The 13,976-nt window shown below is 39.0% G+C and overlaps 1 protein-coding gene across 1 annotated transcript in view; it reads left to right on the forward strand.

Moving 5' to 3' along the window:
* adgrd2 (adhesion G protein-coupled receptor D2) overlaps positions 1-13,976 on the forward strand; it is a 53,131-nt gene that overhangs the window by 27,063 nt on the left and 12,092 nt on the right. Inside the window, exons 17-19 of the mRNA XM_040155171.1 lie at positions 499-632; positions 1,197-1,312; positions 7,299-7,419. Coding sequence (XP_040011105.1) covers positions 499-632; positions 1,197-1,312; positions 7,299-7,419 — 371 coding nt within the window. The remainder of the gene's footprint in view (positions 1-498; positions 633-1,196; positions 1,313-7,298; positions 7,420-13,976) is intronic.

A 13,976-nucleotide genomic window follows, 5' to 3' on the forward strand; every position in this document is an offset into this window, starting at 1 on the left:
CCTCTTGGGGCTGCTAGTGGCTAGTGGCTTTAAACTAACTTTAAACTTTAGTCTTGCCTATTCATGCTATTTATTTCCAATATATTATAATTCTTCTAAAGATGATTTATTAATGTTAACTTATATCAACACTTTAGCATTATGTGATATAATATGCTATACTGCAACCTTAACCCAGTTTAAAAAAAAAAAAAAACAGCTGCGGCAGCTGCTGTTCATGTTCCCAAATCCATCTGTGAGTATGTGTTATGTCACATAATGAGCTGAGAACAGTATGTGAATAACCACCACAAACATTCAGCTGATCCTCTCAGCTCTCTATACAGACGTGCTGAATGTTCCCCTTCAGACTAAATAGACCAAGAGAACAGAACAGACTAAATATTCTGTTCAATAAATGCTCCAGCAGTCACTGTTCCATAAATATCTTTAAACATACTTAATTTTTTTTTTTCAGCACTAGCACAGTTCATTTTCTTTAATTTAACTGTTTTTCAGGACTACCTGTTGTGATAGTTGGTGTAACATTGGCAATATCAGTGGATGAGTACAAGGCAGATGATCACTGCTGGCTCAATGTGAAGACCGACACAATCTGGGCCTTTGTGGGACCTGTTATATTTGTCTTGGTGGTATGTACTCTGTATGTGTGTGTGTGTGTGTGTGTGTGTGTGTGTGTATCTGTGTATGTATGTATGTCTGCCTCCTCTACCTCCTCATATTTCTTTGTAACAGGTATCCAGTAATGTTTATGTTTATGTTAGACCATAAATAGAGACTTTAAAGAGACAAAGAGATTTAAAAATACAAATAACTAAACTTAGAAAAATTTGAAGTTGTTTGTTGTGTTTTTATGGTGTTTTTAATGACCTATTATACCATTACCTTTAAAATTTAAAAGTTTATTTTGAAAAGTTTAAAGGAGGACATGGCTTCTAGATCAAGATTGAGCTATACATTTCCCCTCTATATTTTATCTATATTTTAGTTTTCCCATCTCCGATAGGAAGGGAGCAATGAAAAAAAGAAATAATGTACATCACTTAATACTGTTTTCTGTGATGTGATTTCCTGCAACCTGAGCAGGAGGGTAAACTCTCCCTCCTCTACATGTAAGCTGGAGGCCAAGTGGATGTGCAGCAGCATATCTCATGTTTGCTGGAGGCCATGTTGATGCTGTTGTCCTCTGCCTTCAGGTCAATGCAGTTGTGCTGTGTCGGGTTGTCATGGTGACCGTTTCCAGTGCTCGTCGTCGTACTAAGATGCTCAGTCCAAGCTCAGCATCAAGGATGCAGACCTTTGACCTCACCTGGTGAGATGCAATGGCTTCTCTGCCTCTCTCTGTCATTTTCTCTCTCTCCTCCTGCTTTTTGTGCTCTCTCCCATGAGTCTTTGACTCTCATGTGCCCACGCTCTCTCCACCACTCTCTCTCTCTCTCTTTCTCTCTCTCTCTCTCTCACGCACTCACATACACACTTGCTAATTCCTTTTTGGTCCAGCCAGCAATAGTGAATAGACAGAATGAATAGACAGAGTGTGAGAGAATGGGAGTTTAGGTTTTGGAGTTTGCTGTGGGAGTTGTAAGGACTTATCAGTTTAACACCTGGTCCCAACACAACTGTGTGTCTGTACGTGTGTGTGTGTGTGTGTGTGTGTGTGTGTGTGTGTGTGTGTGTGTGTGTGTGTGTGTGTGTGTGTGTGTGTGTGTGTGTGTGTGTGTGTTCATAAGTGTGTTCATGTTATAGGATCCCTCCAGTAGTGTTGGAAAGTTTTTTATAAACTTTACAACATGGTTAGTGTCTAAAACATTACCTTTGAGAACAACAGTGAAGTTAAAATACTAACTTTAAAGGTTCTGCCATTCACTGAAACAGCCTAATTACTGAGGTCTGTTTGAAGGCCTTTTTGTAACACATGTACTGTACATCTTTCATCTTTGTTATAGGGCCTTTTTTGAAACACAGTTCTGACTGGCCAAGGAACCCATACTTACTTCTGTTATTTTCTAAATGGACATCAGTTATTTCACCACATATTACAGAAATACTGCCATTTTTATGATTTCTAAACAAGTTAAAGGGTAAGGCTGGCCATGTTTTCCTCACTGTCAACAAATCCTGTGAAAAGACCCAAACCAACAATGTGTTCGTCCATCTCTCAATACATTTGGACTTCCCTACCCTGTCTGTGTCTCTCAGCGTCAAACCAATTTATTCCTTCTGATGTCATAAATCTTGTGTCAATAATACACGTGTCAAAAAAATGTGTCAGTAATACAGTATCTCATCTTTAAAAAAGCTTCATTAATTTCTTAAAACAGCAGGTCACTTTTATTTTTTAGCAAACAAATAGGAGGAAGTAGTGCATACAAACTGAATAGTCGGACTCTGGTGCAGGTCCAAACTGAAATATAGCTTAATTCTTGCTGGGAACAAACTTTCACCACAACCTAACCTGGACTGCTCCCTGTCCACTGACACATTCCTGTCACGTCACCTCAACTGTCATCATTCAGCTGCCCACAAATCACTACAGTTAGCAAGGTTGTTGTCACATCAGGAGTAGGAGCTTTAGTTTAAAAAGTAAAGTGGCATGTTCAAAACTTGCCAATACAAAAAAAAAAGAAAGTTGACAGTGAAATATATGCATTTAAGGATGAGTGGACTACTTTCACCTCAGGGAAGCATGAAACCACTGCTTCGCAATCAAACAGTGGCCATAGTGAAAAGTGGTAACGCCAACACCAAACATGCTTATTTTGAACAAAACTATCCTCAGAACACGGAAGTAAGAACCACAAAACTAAACCAGTTGAAGTCGTCATATGAAGCCTCCAGCAGAATAATTGTAAAATCAATGTCATAGCAAGAGCTGGCAATGGAGGCTTGACTGAGAGTAGCATGGGTCTTGGGCAAACAAAAGAAGCCCTTTTTGGACACTGAATACTGAAAAAGTGTTTGAGTGATTCATTACTTCAGTGTCCGAAAAGGGCTTGTTGTGTTTGAGTGATGTGATGGAGGTATTGCTAGAAGGAAAGCAAAGGGATGAAATGAAAGAGAAAATAAATCAGATACCACTGTCAGATTCCTTTGAAGTAGTTTTTGCTGAAGATTTTCTATAGCAACTTTGTGATAGATTAAAAGAAGGCACAGTTCATCTTACTTGCTTTGGATGAATCAACAGACAACACACACAATGCACAATTGATTTCATATGTTAGATTTTGTGATGAAGAAAAACAAGAGTTTTGTGAAGATGTTTTGGGACTAACATCCCTTTATGGCCACACAAGAGGGGAGGATATGTATGAAGCCATCACACAAATGCATTCTGATGGAAGAATAGATCTGAAGCATGTTCAGATCCATAGCATGTTAAGCACCATTCATAACAGGGAGAGAGTCAGGACTAGTGTGACGCTGAAATATTTACCACCCTTGTCTGATATGATATCACTGCATCATCCACAAAGGCTGGTTACTGGAGCATTTTTGGGGCATTCACACAGAGTTTCAAACCTTCCTGTCTGAGCAAAAGTTTGCAAAAGCGAAAATGTGTGTGGATTTCCTCCAAAATGAAGAGAAAATGGAAAGAGTTGCATTTCCGACAGATATAACATCCCACCTCAATGACTTTAATGTCAAGCTTCAGGGCAGAAACGCAGTGAGTGAACTCATGTCTGCAGTGCTTGTTTTTCAGGTGGAGGTGTTTAAACTTGACATACAGGAGGGTGTGCTACACTTTCCAAAACTTTTGTAACAAACCAGAGGTAAAAATCAGCTTCAGAATCATGTTGAGTTCCTAGAGAAGCTTTGTTTGAAAATTTCCAAACACACTTTAAGGACTTTAACTTGAGAAAACAAGTTCTATTCTGCATTGAAAACCAAATGTCACAGAATTCTCAGTGGAAACTCAGACGATCTCCCCTACGGGTCACTACAGTTTCTCTGCATACTGAGTTGATTGAGTTCCGAGATAACCCCTGAAGTAGTACATTTGTTAAGGATTACTTTCAGCAGCAGATTGATACACAGTTGGTGCTGTAGTATTTCCAGCAGCAGGAAGATGCGTATGGGATTGAGTCAAAATAAAGTACAGTGTGTGTTCATGGTAATGAAGGAATGCAGTGAAACAGTGTGGCTCATTGATGTGTTTTTAATATTTTTTGGACAATGGAGCTCTAACACAGAGGAATGAGATATATCAGGCTTTGGAAACACAGACAATACTTGTTAGTAGAATACATTCATTGTTGGTTTTGGTTTTTTCATGTGATTTGTTTACAGTAAGGAAAATATAGAATATCACCAGTCTTATCCTTTAAATAGTGCCAGCTTGTAGTAAAGAGACAATTCTGCCTCCTCATTACAAAAATTTCCTTTCCTATTGTAGCCACTCTGCTTCAACTATACAAAAACTATATGACAGCCAGTCAGAGGCTGGGTAGCAAACATAACTTCCCCTTTCCTTGTGTCAGGTATGTTTACGTTGCTATGGTTACCAGATGATAGAAAAATATTTCTAGTAATTCTGCTACAATATACCTGTGTATGCCGGCTTGTGACATTTCTAGGAGAATAGCCACAGATGTTTCCCATGGTGCTGCAGAATTATTTCTTACAAAACATAAATGTGCATTGACATTAATGTGTCGGTTCACACAAATTACCAAAGAGCATATTACCCTTGACAAACCACAGACCTTGCTTTGAGCTGTTTTCTTTGGAACTACTTTCTATTGAATAAATAGTCCCAATGAAAACTGTTGACAGTTAGATCCGTGGAGAATCCAGAGCAGTGGGAACAATTATTCTGGGAGGAGGGGCTGATGTTGAATTTTTTTAAATTTAATTTTTCAATCCTGTGAGCACCACAAATTAAAGCCTATTCACTTCCATTGTATTTTGGTGGGGGCAGAAATCTCAGAGACAGATATATCGAAACCTGGACAAATAAATCCAAAACTATCTGTAACTACATACCACAGGAGTCAAGTGAGAAATTACGTTTTTGTAATTTAGATGAACCGTTTAATTTATTGAATAACTTCCTGTGATTAGCTGATTCACCCTGACAATACATGTGCAGCATAACATCATTTAATCTTCCTAATGTTGCACTTAGCATCAAATGTAAGGATTATAAGTAAATGGATATACAACGTCTATGTGGCATGTGTATTAGAGACATTTTTCTGTCAGTACTGATGTGCTCTTTCAGAGGTTAAGACATAGGTCAGAACACTAGTATTGGTAGATGTTACTAATATACAGTATCTTATGGCTGAGGAGAGACTAGGATCTCTTTTCCAATTCAGGTAAAAAGTCCTTCAACCCAACATGCAGCATCTCTCAACCATCCAGAATTTCTTTGCACACATTAGTCTTAGTCTGACGAGAATTCCACAACGCCATTCCTTCTCTCACTATGTCTCTTCATTCCCTCACAAACAGATTGAATGAAAGTAGATTTCTTTGCCAGCTCGAGAATGTTATGTGAATTCGGGAGATTAGAGGGAAAACGACTTTCAAAAATAAAAGGGAAGAGCCTTCTCTTCCCTTTTATTTTGAGTGCCGGCTTTGTCCTTGCAGACACAGTGCAGTCTGAAAACTCAATCTCTCTACCCAGGTGCAGCAGTGTGACAACAATAGTGGTTTGAACAAAGGCAACCTTTTCTGCTTTACCCCATGAAATGGTTATTAGCAGTATAAGCACCAGGATCATTGAAAGGATGATTGCAAAGGAACAGAAGTATGACTGTGGTAGGCGGTAAAATCTATAGCTGTGCAGAGATGTTTGATGTCAATTCAAGGAGGAAATATTCGAGAAGAAAATGTCATCAAAATACCTTGAAAACTCCACTTTGTTGGGTCCTTCTGTCTGTCTATACTTGTGTAGTACACAGGAATCAAATGGTGCCACAACACTATGTGAACTATGTTTTGTTTCAGCAGTCTGTTTAATACATGTACATACAGGGCATTCAGAAAGTATTCAGACCCCTTTACTTTTTTCACATTTTGTTATCTTGCAGCCTTATGCTAAAATCATTCTAAATTCATTTTTTCCACATCAATCTACACTCAATACCCATAATGACAAAGTGAAAACAGAATTTTAGAAATGTTTGAACATTTATTACAAAGGAACAGTTCAGGTGCCTCCCATTTCTCTTGATCATCTTTGAGATGTTTGTACACCTTCATTGGAGTCCACCTGTGGTAAATTTAGTTTATTTGGACATTTGGAAAGGCACAAAACCTGTCTATATAAGGTCAGCTGAAAATGCATGTCAGAGCAAAAACCAAGCCATGGGGTCACAGGAACTGCCTGCAGAGCTCAGAGACAGGAGATCAGACAGAACTGTGGAAGGCTACGAAAAATGTTCTGCTGCATTGAAGGTTTCCAAGAGCATAGTGGCTGCCTGATTAGACTGTGCAACATGGGGAACAGGGCCATGATAAGAGAGAACCCGATGGTCACTCTGGCTGAGCTCCAGTGATCCTATGCGGAGATGGGAGAAACTTCCAGAAGGACAAGCATCACTGCAGCACTCCACCAATCTGAGTTTTATGGCAAAGTGGCCAGACGAAAGACACATTAAAGTCCACTTGGAGACTGCAAAGGAGTGTCAAAATGTGAGAAACAAGATTCTCTGGTCTGATTAAACCAGGATTGAACTTTTTGGCCTCTGTCTAGAGGAAACCAGGCACCGCTCATCACCTGCCCAATACCATCCCGACGTTGAAGCATGGCGGTAGCAGCATCATGCTGTGGGGGTGTTTTTCAGTGGCAGGTACGGGAAGACCGGTCAGGGTTGAGGGAAAGCTGAATGGAGTAAAGTACAGAGATGTCCTTAATGAAAACCTGGTCCAGAGTGCTCAGGACCTCAGAATGGGCCAAAGGTTCACCTTCCAACAGGACAATGGACTGGCTTTGGGACCGTTCTTTGAATGTCCTTGAGTTGCTTTGCAAGAGCCCTGACTTGAAGACTCGAGGCTGTAATCGCTACCAAAAGTGCTTCAACTAAGTACTGAGTAAAGGGTCTGAAGACTCTCTTCAGTGTGATATTTCAGTTTTTCCGTTTTGATAAATTTGCAAAAATTTCTAAAATACTGTTTTTACTTTGTCATTATTGGCTATTGAGTGTAGATTGACGAGGAAAAAAATGAATTTTACTGATTTTAGCATAAGGCTGCAACATAACTAAATGCTAAAAAAAAGTGAAGGGTTCTGAATACTTTCTTAATGCACTGCATTTATGACTCATGTATGTGCGTTCTGTGTATGTTCGCAGGGCTGTGACCCGTCCAGTTCTCATCCTGCTGCCAGTGCTGGGTCTGACCTGGCTGTGTGGAGTGCTGGTCCATCTGTCTGTTGTAGTTGCCTATGTCTTCATTGCTCTCAATGCATTCCAGGTACATAAACAAAAACATGTTGGAACTGCCAACCAAGGGATCAGCAGCCAACCAGCTCTACCGCCAGAGCCACAGTACCCCCCAAATAAAGATATGTAATATCTGCAAAACTTTACCTAATTTTCATTCTCAAATCTAATTATTTTTACAATCAGGAATAATGGTTTAATTTTAGTTATTTGAAGCTGTCCTAGCAATTATACATACACCACGGTTGTTCAATATGCCTCCGTGCCCGCTACAGCCATGGCTGTTCATTGTTGACCTGGATGAGCTGATTACATTTTGGAAGTCAAAATTCAAAGGTTAAGGTCACTGTGACCTCACATCTGTCCCATTCTTGTGAATGTGGTACATCAGGAATGCCTGGAGGAAATTTCACTTGTCCACATGAACTGATTAAAATTTGGTGATCAAGTTCAAGGGGACTGTGACTTCATAAAACACTTTTCTGGCCAGAACTCATTCATTCATATGGTAATAATGATAAAATACACTTAATACCTCTTATTAAATTCCTTCAAAGTCTTCGCTACATTTATTATATGAGTAACAACAGACAGGGATGTAAGCTGAAACTTGACTGGTTGGCAGAGGCATACAGCCGCAAGGCGGTAATTCTACTTTTGATCAATATCTTGAATCAATATTTTGATAATAACAATGTATCAAATTACAATGTGAAAACAATGTGACAATGAAAAGGCGTCTCTCATAGTGATAAACCTACAGAGAATCATCATCTGAATGTAGCTCCTCTCAGGTTTACAGAGTTTCAGATCATTGCTTAGCTGTCTGGCCCCCAGTTTTACTGATCTGGGAGCCGTTTTCAGTGAAAAAGCTTTGGGCCATTAACACGATTCACAAATGAAAATATTGCTCTGTATATGCTGGGTGTGTAAATAAACAGTTTGCCAATAAGTTCACCATATCAACTTAAAAGGTGATATGTCCGTGTTGTGGTTTACCTTGTTTCTGCTGCCCCCAAGAGACCAAAACAAAAAAACAGTTACTGCAGGTTTAAATATGGCACCCCCCGGTGGTTTTATCAAAAAGTAGTGTAGTAGACAGCAATGCACACCATAATGCAGCATCTACACAGATCTGACTTGGGAACACTGAGATGAATATGCTGAAAGTACTACATAGATTGCACACGTTGTGCACATTGAGTATTTTTTGTTGCTCTAGTGTGTGTGTTAGTGGGCTATTTAGGGTAATGAGGCATTTTGATTAACTTAAAATGTATGCAATCCTTTATTTTTACGGATAATCTCATTGCGATAAATATCTTAATGACATTTTCAAGATAGACCTGTGCACAAGAATAAACATATATAATGTTAGCATGGACACATTATACAGTAACTCCGCATTAAAGAAAACAAGTACAAGTGGCATTCAAAAATGCATGAATATAACGTACAATGTGAAGTGTTTGAAAGGAATGACAAATTTTAATTTCAAAACTATTTTATAACTCATTCAGCTAAAACTAAATATATACATGTGAAACTCATACAGTTAAAGTTAAAATATCCTCTGACCTGACAGATGAAACAAACAACATACAGCTCTATACACTTATCAGCCACAGTATATACTGTATACTGTGGCTGAATAGTGTAATGCTTTTCGCAATTTTGTAGAGCCTTACCAGTTGTATACAGTGCATTTGGAAAGTATTCACTGTTTTCACTTTTTTATTTTTATTTTACAGCTTTATTCTAAAATTTAAAAAACTTTTTTTCTCCTTCATCAGTCTACACTCAATACCCCATACTGACAAAGCATAAAGAGAATTTTAGGAATTTTTTGAATTTATTAAAAAGGAAGAACTGAAATATTACATTCACATAAGTATTCAGACCCTTTGCTATGAAACTTTAAATTTTGCTCAGGTGTCTCCCAATTTCTCTCAGCCTTTTTTTATCATAAGGCTGCATCATAACAAAATGCAAAAAGTGAAAGGATCTGAATACTTTCCGAATGCACTCTACCACTTGAATAATTAATTTTGGAAGCAATGGGAACCCAGTGAAGGAATGCTTAAACTGGAGTAAAGTGTTCTCATGGTTCCAGTTCCAGCTCATTTTGGACTAATTGCAGACAATTTAGTGTTTTTTTTTACTGAGTGCAGAACATAGAGAGTAACAGTAATCCAGACGGGATGAAACAAAGACGTGAATTACTTTCTCGAGGTCAATGGCAGACAGATATGGTTTGATTTTTGAGATGCTTTTCAACTGATTAAAAACAAGACTGAATAACCCCTTGTACTTGGTTGTCAAAGTTTAGATTTTAATCAAAAATTACTGCCAAATTTCTGGTGGATGACTTGTTTTTCATTGGTTAGAGATGGGGATGGCTTGTTTCATTGGATGATGATAGTAGTCCATTATCATTCTACATAATTTTAGCATAATGTTAGCATAGATCATAAGAGGAAACAATGGACTGGATACACATCACTGATTGGCTATATGGACTAATAGGGCAGTCTGCCAAAAACTCACTGTATTTCTTAAGGAGCTGGTCGTATTTCATGCTGAAGAAGTTCACTTCAAAATGCAGTAAAAATGTCATTAACTGAGCACTATGGCAGTGGAATCCCAGACGATGATATCAGAAGCAAACAGAGAGAACTAACTCATAAACAATGCAGTTATATTGTAGTACATATTGTAGGTCAAACATTTGACATCAACAAAACATGCACAAGAGCACATTTCCGAGACCTGTTCAGTATTCATGCATATTGTTGTGTGTTTGTGTGTGTGTGTGTGTGTGTGTGTGTGTGTGTGTGTGTGTGTGTGTGTGTGTGTGTGTGTGTGTGTGTGTGTGTGTGTGTGTGTGTGTGTGTGTGTGTGTGTGTGAGGGGGGAGGCTGTTTCACTACATTCATGGGGTTCGAAAACTTGGAACCCACTACACTTGTGGGGTCCGACAGCTTTGTGGGGACCCCAATTCTGGGCAACATAAGTTTAAATTTTTAGGGTTAAGACTTGTTTATAGGGTTAGGGTTAGAATTAGGTTTAGGTCAGGGTTAGGGTGAGGGTTAGGGTTAGGCATTCAGTTGTGATTTTTAAGGTTAGGATAAGGGGCTAGGGAATACAGTATGTCAATGATGGGTCCCCACAAATATAGTTAAAGAAGGGTAAGTGTGTGTGTGTGTGTGTGTGTGTGTGTGTGTGTGTGTGTGTGTGTGTGTGTGTGTGTGTGTGTGTGTGTGTGTGTGTGTGTGTGTGTGTGTGTGTGTGTGTGTGTGTGTGTGTGTGTGAGTGTGTGTGAGAGAGAGAGAGAGAGAGGCGAAGAGCATGAGGCTGGCGAGACCGGCCAGAATCCTTCATCACACATCACATCATCCATCATTCCCTCCTGATAACACAGCACTCACTTCCTCTCTCTCCCTCTCTCTCTCTCTTCCTCTTCCTTCCTCCTTCCCCTTTTTTCTATATACTGGCTCTGTTTTGTCTTTGCTTTCTCTCTCCTCTGTACCTCTCTCCCCACCTCTCCCCAAGCTCTTCCTACCCCCCCCTCTAATCAGAATGAGCTAGCCATCCAGACCAGAGAGCTAGAGAGAACGTGTGGTGTTTTGCGACCGCGCTGTGAATCCTTTGAACGACAGGTCATCATATCACATCAACCTCCAGCATTCCTCCCCTGATAACACAGCACTCACTTCCTCTCTCTCTCCTCACCTTCTTGCCTCTTTCTATATTCTATATACTGGCTTTGTTTTTGCTTACCTTCTCTACCCATTCTGCTCTTCTCTCTCTCCATTCTTACCCCCACCCCACCCCAAGCTCTTCAGTCTGCTAGTTAATTTAGATTTACTGCCAGTGTCCAGCTGAGGGCAGATAACACTACAGTAGGAGTACTTCCTCATGTAGGTAGAAGGATGATGCTGGGCCCTTTTTCTTCTTAGTACCAGGAAAAAAAAATCTTTTTTTACTGTGTTGCATCAACAGTCTAAAAGCAAATTATGATGGAGAATCTGAGGGCCATGGAAGCAGAGAGGGAACAGTAGTAGGACCAATCAATTCAATTCAATAAAACCCTCAGCTACAGTGTGGCGGTCTCACCATGTGATATTATCTGTCATCAAAACTTCCACTTATGCTTCTGTCTGCCAAATTTCTGGATCAACCAGGAGCAGGTGGTGATCATTTACTCGGTTGAGGTTACAGGCACTGAGGGCTTCTGCTTGCATATAAGCAATGTTGTTCTATGGTGTGGGGCACTACGTTTTGACTTCAACGACAGAAGACTGTTACGTTTACTCAACAAAAAAGCAAACATACTCCCTCGAACAGCTCAGCTCAGCTACTTAATCTAACTGTCTCTTTTCCCACCAAGCAGAAAAATCCTCTAGAAATTCAATATAAATGCTGAATCGCCTGCTGCATTTGTTATAGTACTGCAATGCAAATATGCAATAGTGCATAAAGTTAGAGCTCCAACTAACACTCTGCATCCCTCAGTAATTGGTAGCATAAATATTGGACCTAATTTAATAATTTATTTCTTAAAAGAGTGGAATAGAGTGGCTAAAAGTCTGTGCTCCTCTGATAACAAGCTACAAATACTGAAAGTGTGAGAAATACAAACAGGGACAGTTTGAGGCCATGATTGGCTACACAGTGATACCTGTTGTTTTATTGTTTTTAGGGTGCTGCCTTCTGCGTCCTTTTTACACCCCTTTTATGAGATGGAGTGGGGCCAATATGAAGCTTGTGTTGAATTGGTATGGCTGGGATGATGCCCATTAGGAATGAGAATACAAAATAGACTAATTTTGCTGTTTATTTCATACTGTATGACGTAATTTTAAGTGATATTAAAAAGCCTAAACTGTAAAAATTTAGTAATTTACTAATTTCAAATATTTATAAATAATTTATTAAGCTTGCTAATCTGAATTAAACTTTGTGGCTGGTGGGGCACTGCATGTGCACCTTTTGTTGACCGGCCAGCACTGGTATCGACACTAAATTATCTGGTCAATGTAATACTATAGCTATATTTTCAGATTTTAGACATATTGTAAGTAATCCTGCTGTGCAGGTTAAACAAAGTCTACACAGTGTGACCACTTCTTTTGCAGTGGACACTAATTATACTTCTGTCAATGGCTGTTTACATGCACATAATTATGAAATTATAATCAATAATCAATTAAAGTAATTAAAGTATTTCCATGAGTTGTGCATAGTAGTAATATTGCTTTTTCCATGCTATAGAATACTGAATTTTTTAAAATGTTGCGATTATACCATGCTTAATTTCTTGCAACGTAAACTTAAGCCTTTGTTTACCGCAGCATCAGCAAAGTGAAGATTTAAAGAAAGTTGATCAACAGTCACTAAAATGGCAAGCACAGTTGGGTTTTCTGTAGCCCAGAAAACATTTATAAAAATCACAACAATGGAAACTCAGATGGAATCATAGTTAGATTAATGTGTCCTAAAATGTCCTTCAATAATAATAATAGTCCCCATTACTCTGATTATGAATATCATCGCCCAAACATAATCAGAACATGGTATCTACTTGGGCTCCACCTTACTAATATCACTGCCTTAATCACATTATACATATAAACATGGCTGCATGTAAGTATCTGCTCCAAAATAGCAGACAAAGTAGGCCCTGAATTCCAGTGATCTGTCTTCTGATGTGTAAACTGAGGGCTCGTAGATAACAGCAGCAAAAACCCATCAGTTAATCTTCTTTTCCACCCAATCAGCAACTCCCTTCTTTTTTCTTCAGCAGAATAATGAAAACATTAGTTGTTGGTCATGTGACTGACTCTCTAAGAGGTAAAGGTGTAAGTAGCGTGATGTTATAGCACCGCAAAACCTCTTAGAGAGGAGGTCGGGATGGATGGTTGCGTGAACATAGCGTCTAACTTTTACACCAGGAGACTGCAGTTTGCATCCTGTGTCCTATACCAACGGCCAACTTTGGTTTCTTTGAACAATGACCACAGTTTTCCTGTGTTGCTTAAACTGAACCAACCCTTAATCATAGAAGTAGCAGATCAGAAAACACTCAATTAATCATTTTTATAAAGGTCAAATGTACTTTGGAAGGTACTGACATATGATGTTACCCTATAGATAGGGATACCAGATCATAACTTGCCTGTATGGCTTGTTATGAAGGCAACAACTAACAACGTGTTTTGCGATTTAGTTTGGAATTCTTGTTGAGTTTGATACAACTTTAAAGAACAGAGATACTATGATTCAGACCAAAGGAGGGTTTTCTTAACAAAAATGGCAGCTAAAGGCACCATTATACTTCAACGGAATTGCTTGTCAGATGGTCACACAGCCTCTGAAACCCTTTTTTCCCAAACTTTTTCAAATTTCAGAACTGGGGGAGGTAAGGGGTATCCAACAATTTCTGTAACTTACTGAAAGCAACAAGCTAACATTTACCCCCATTGAAAAAGTAAGCAGAGTTTGAACTTCTCTCATAAGCTCTCTTTTTTTCATTTGTTACACAGCTATTTCTGAGTGCAATGCTAGGAATGCCTTCCAGGAAAGACTG

The sequence above is a fragment of the Xiphias gladius genome, chromosome 19 (assembly GCF_016859285.1).
Source record: "Xiphias gladius isolate SHS-SW01 ecotype Sanya breed wild chromosome 19, ASM1685928v1, whole genome shotgun sequence".
In the NCBI taxonomy this organism is placed as follows: Eukaryota; Metazoa; Chordata; class Actinopteri; order Istiophoriformes; family Xiphiidae; genus Xiphias; species Xiphias gladius.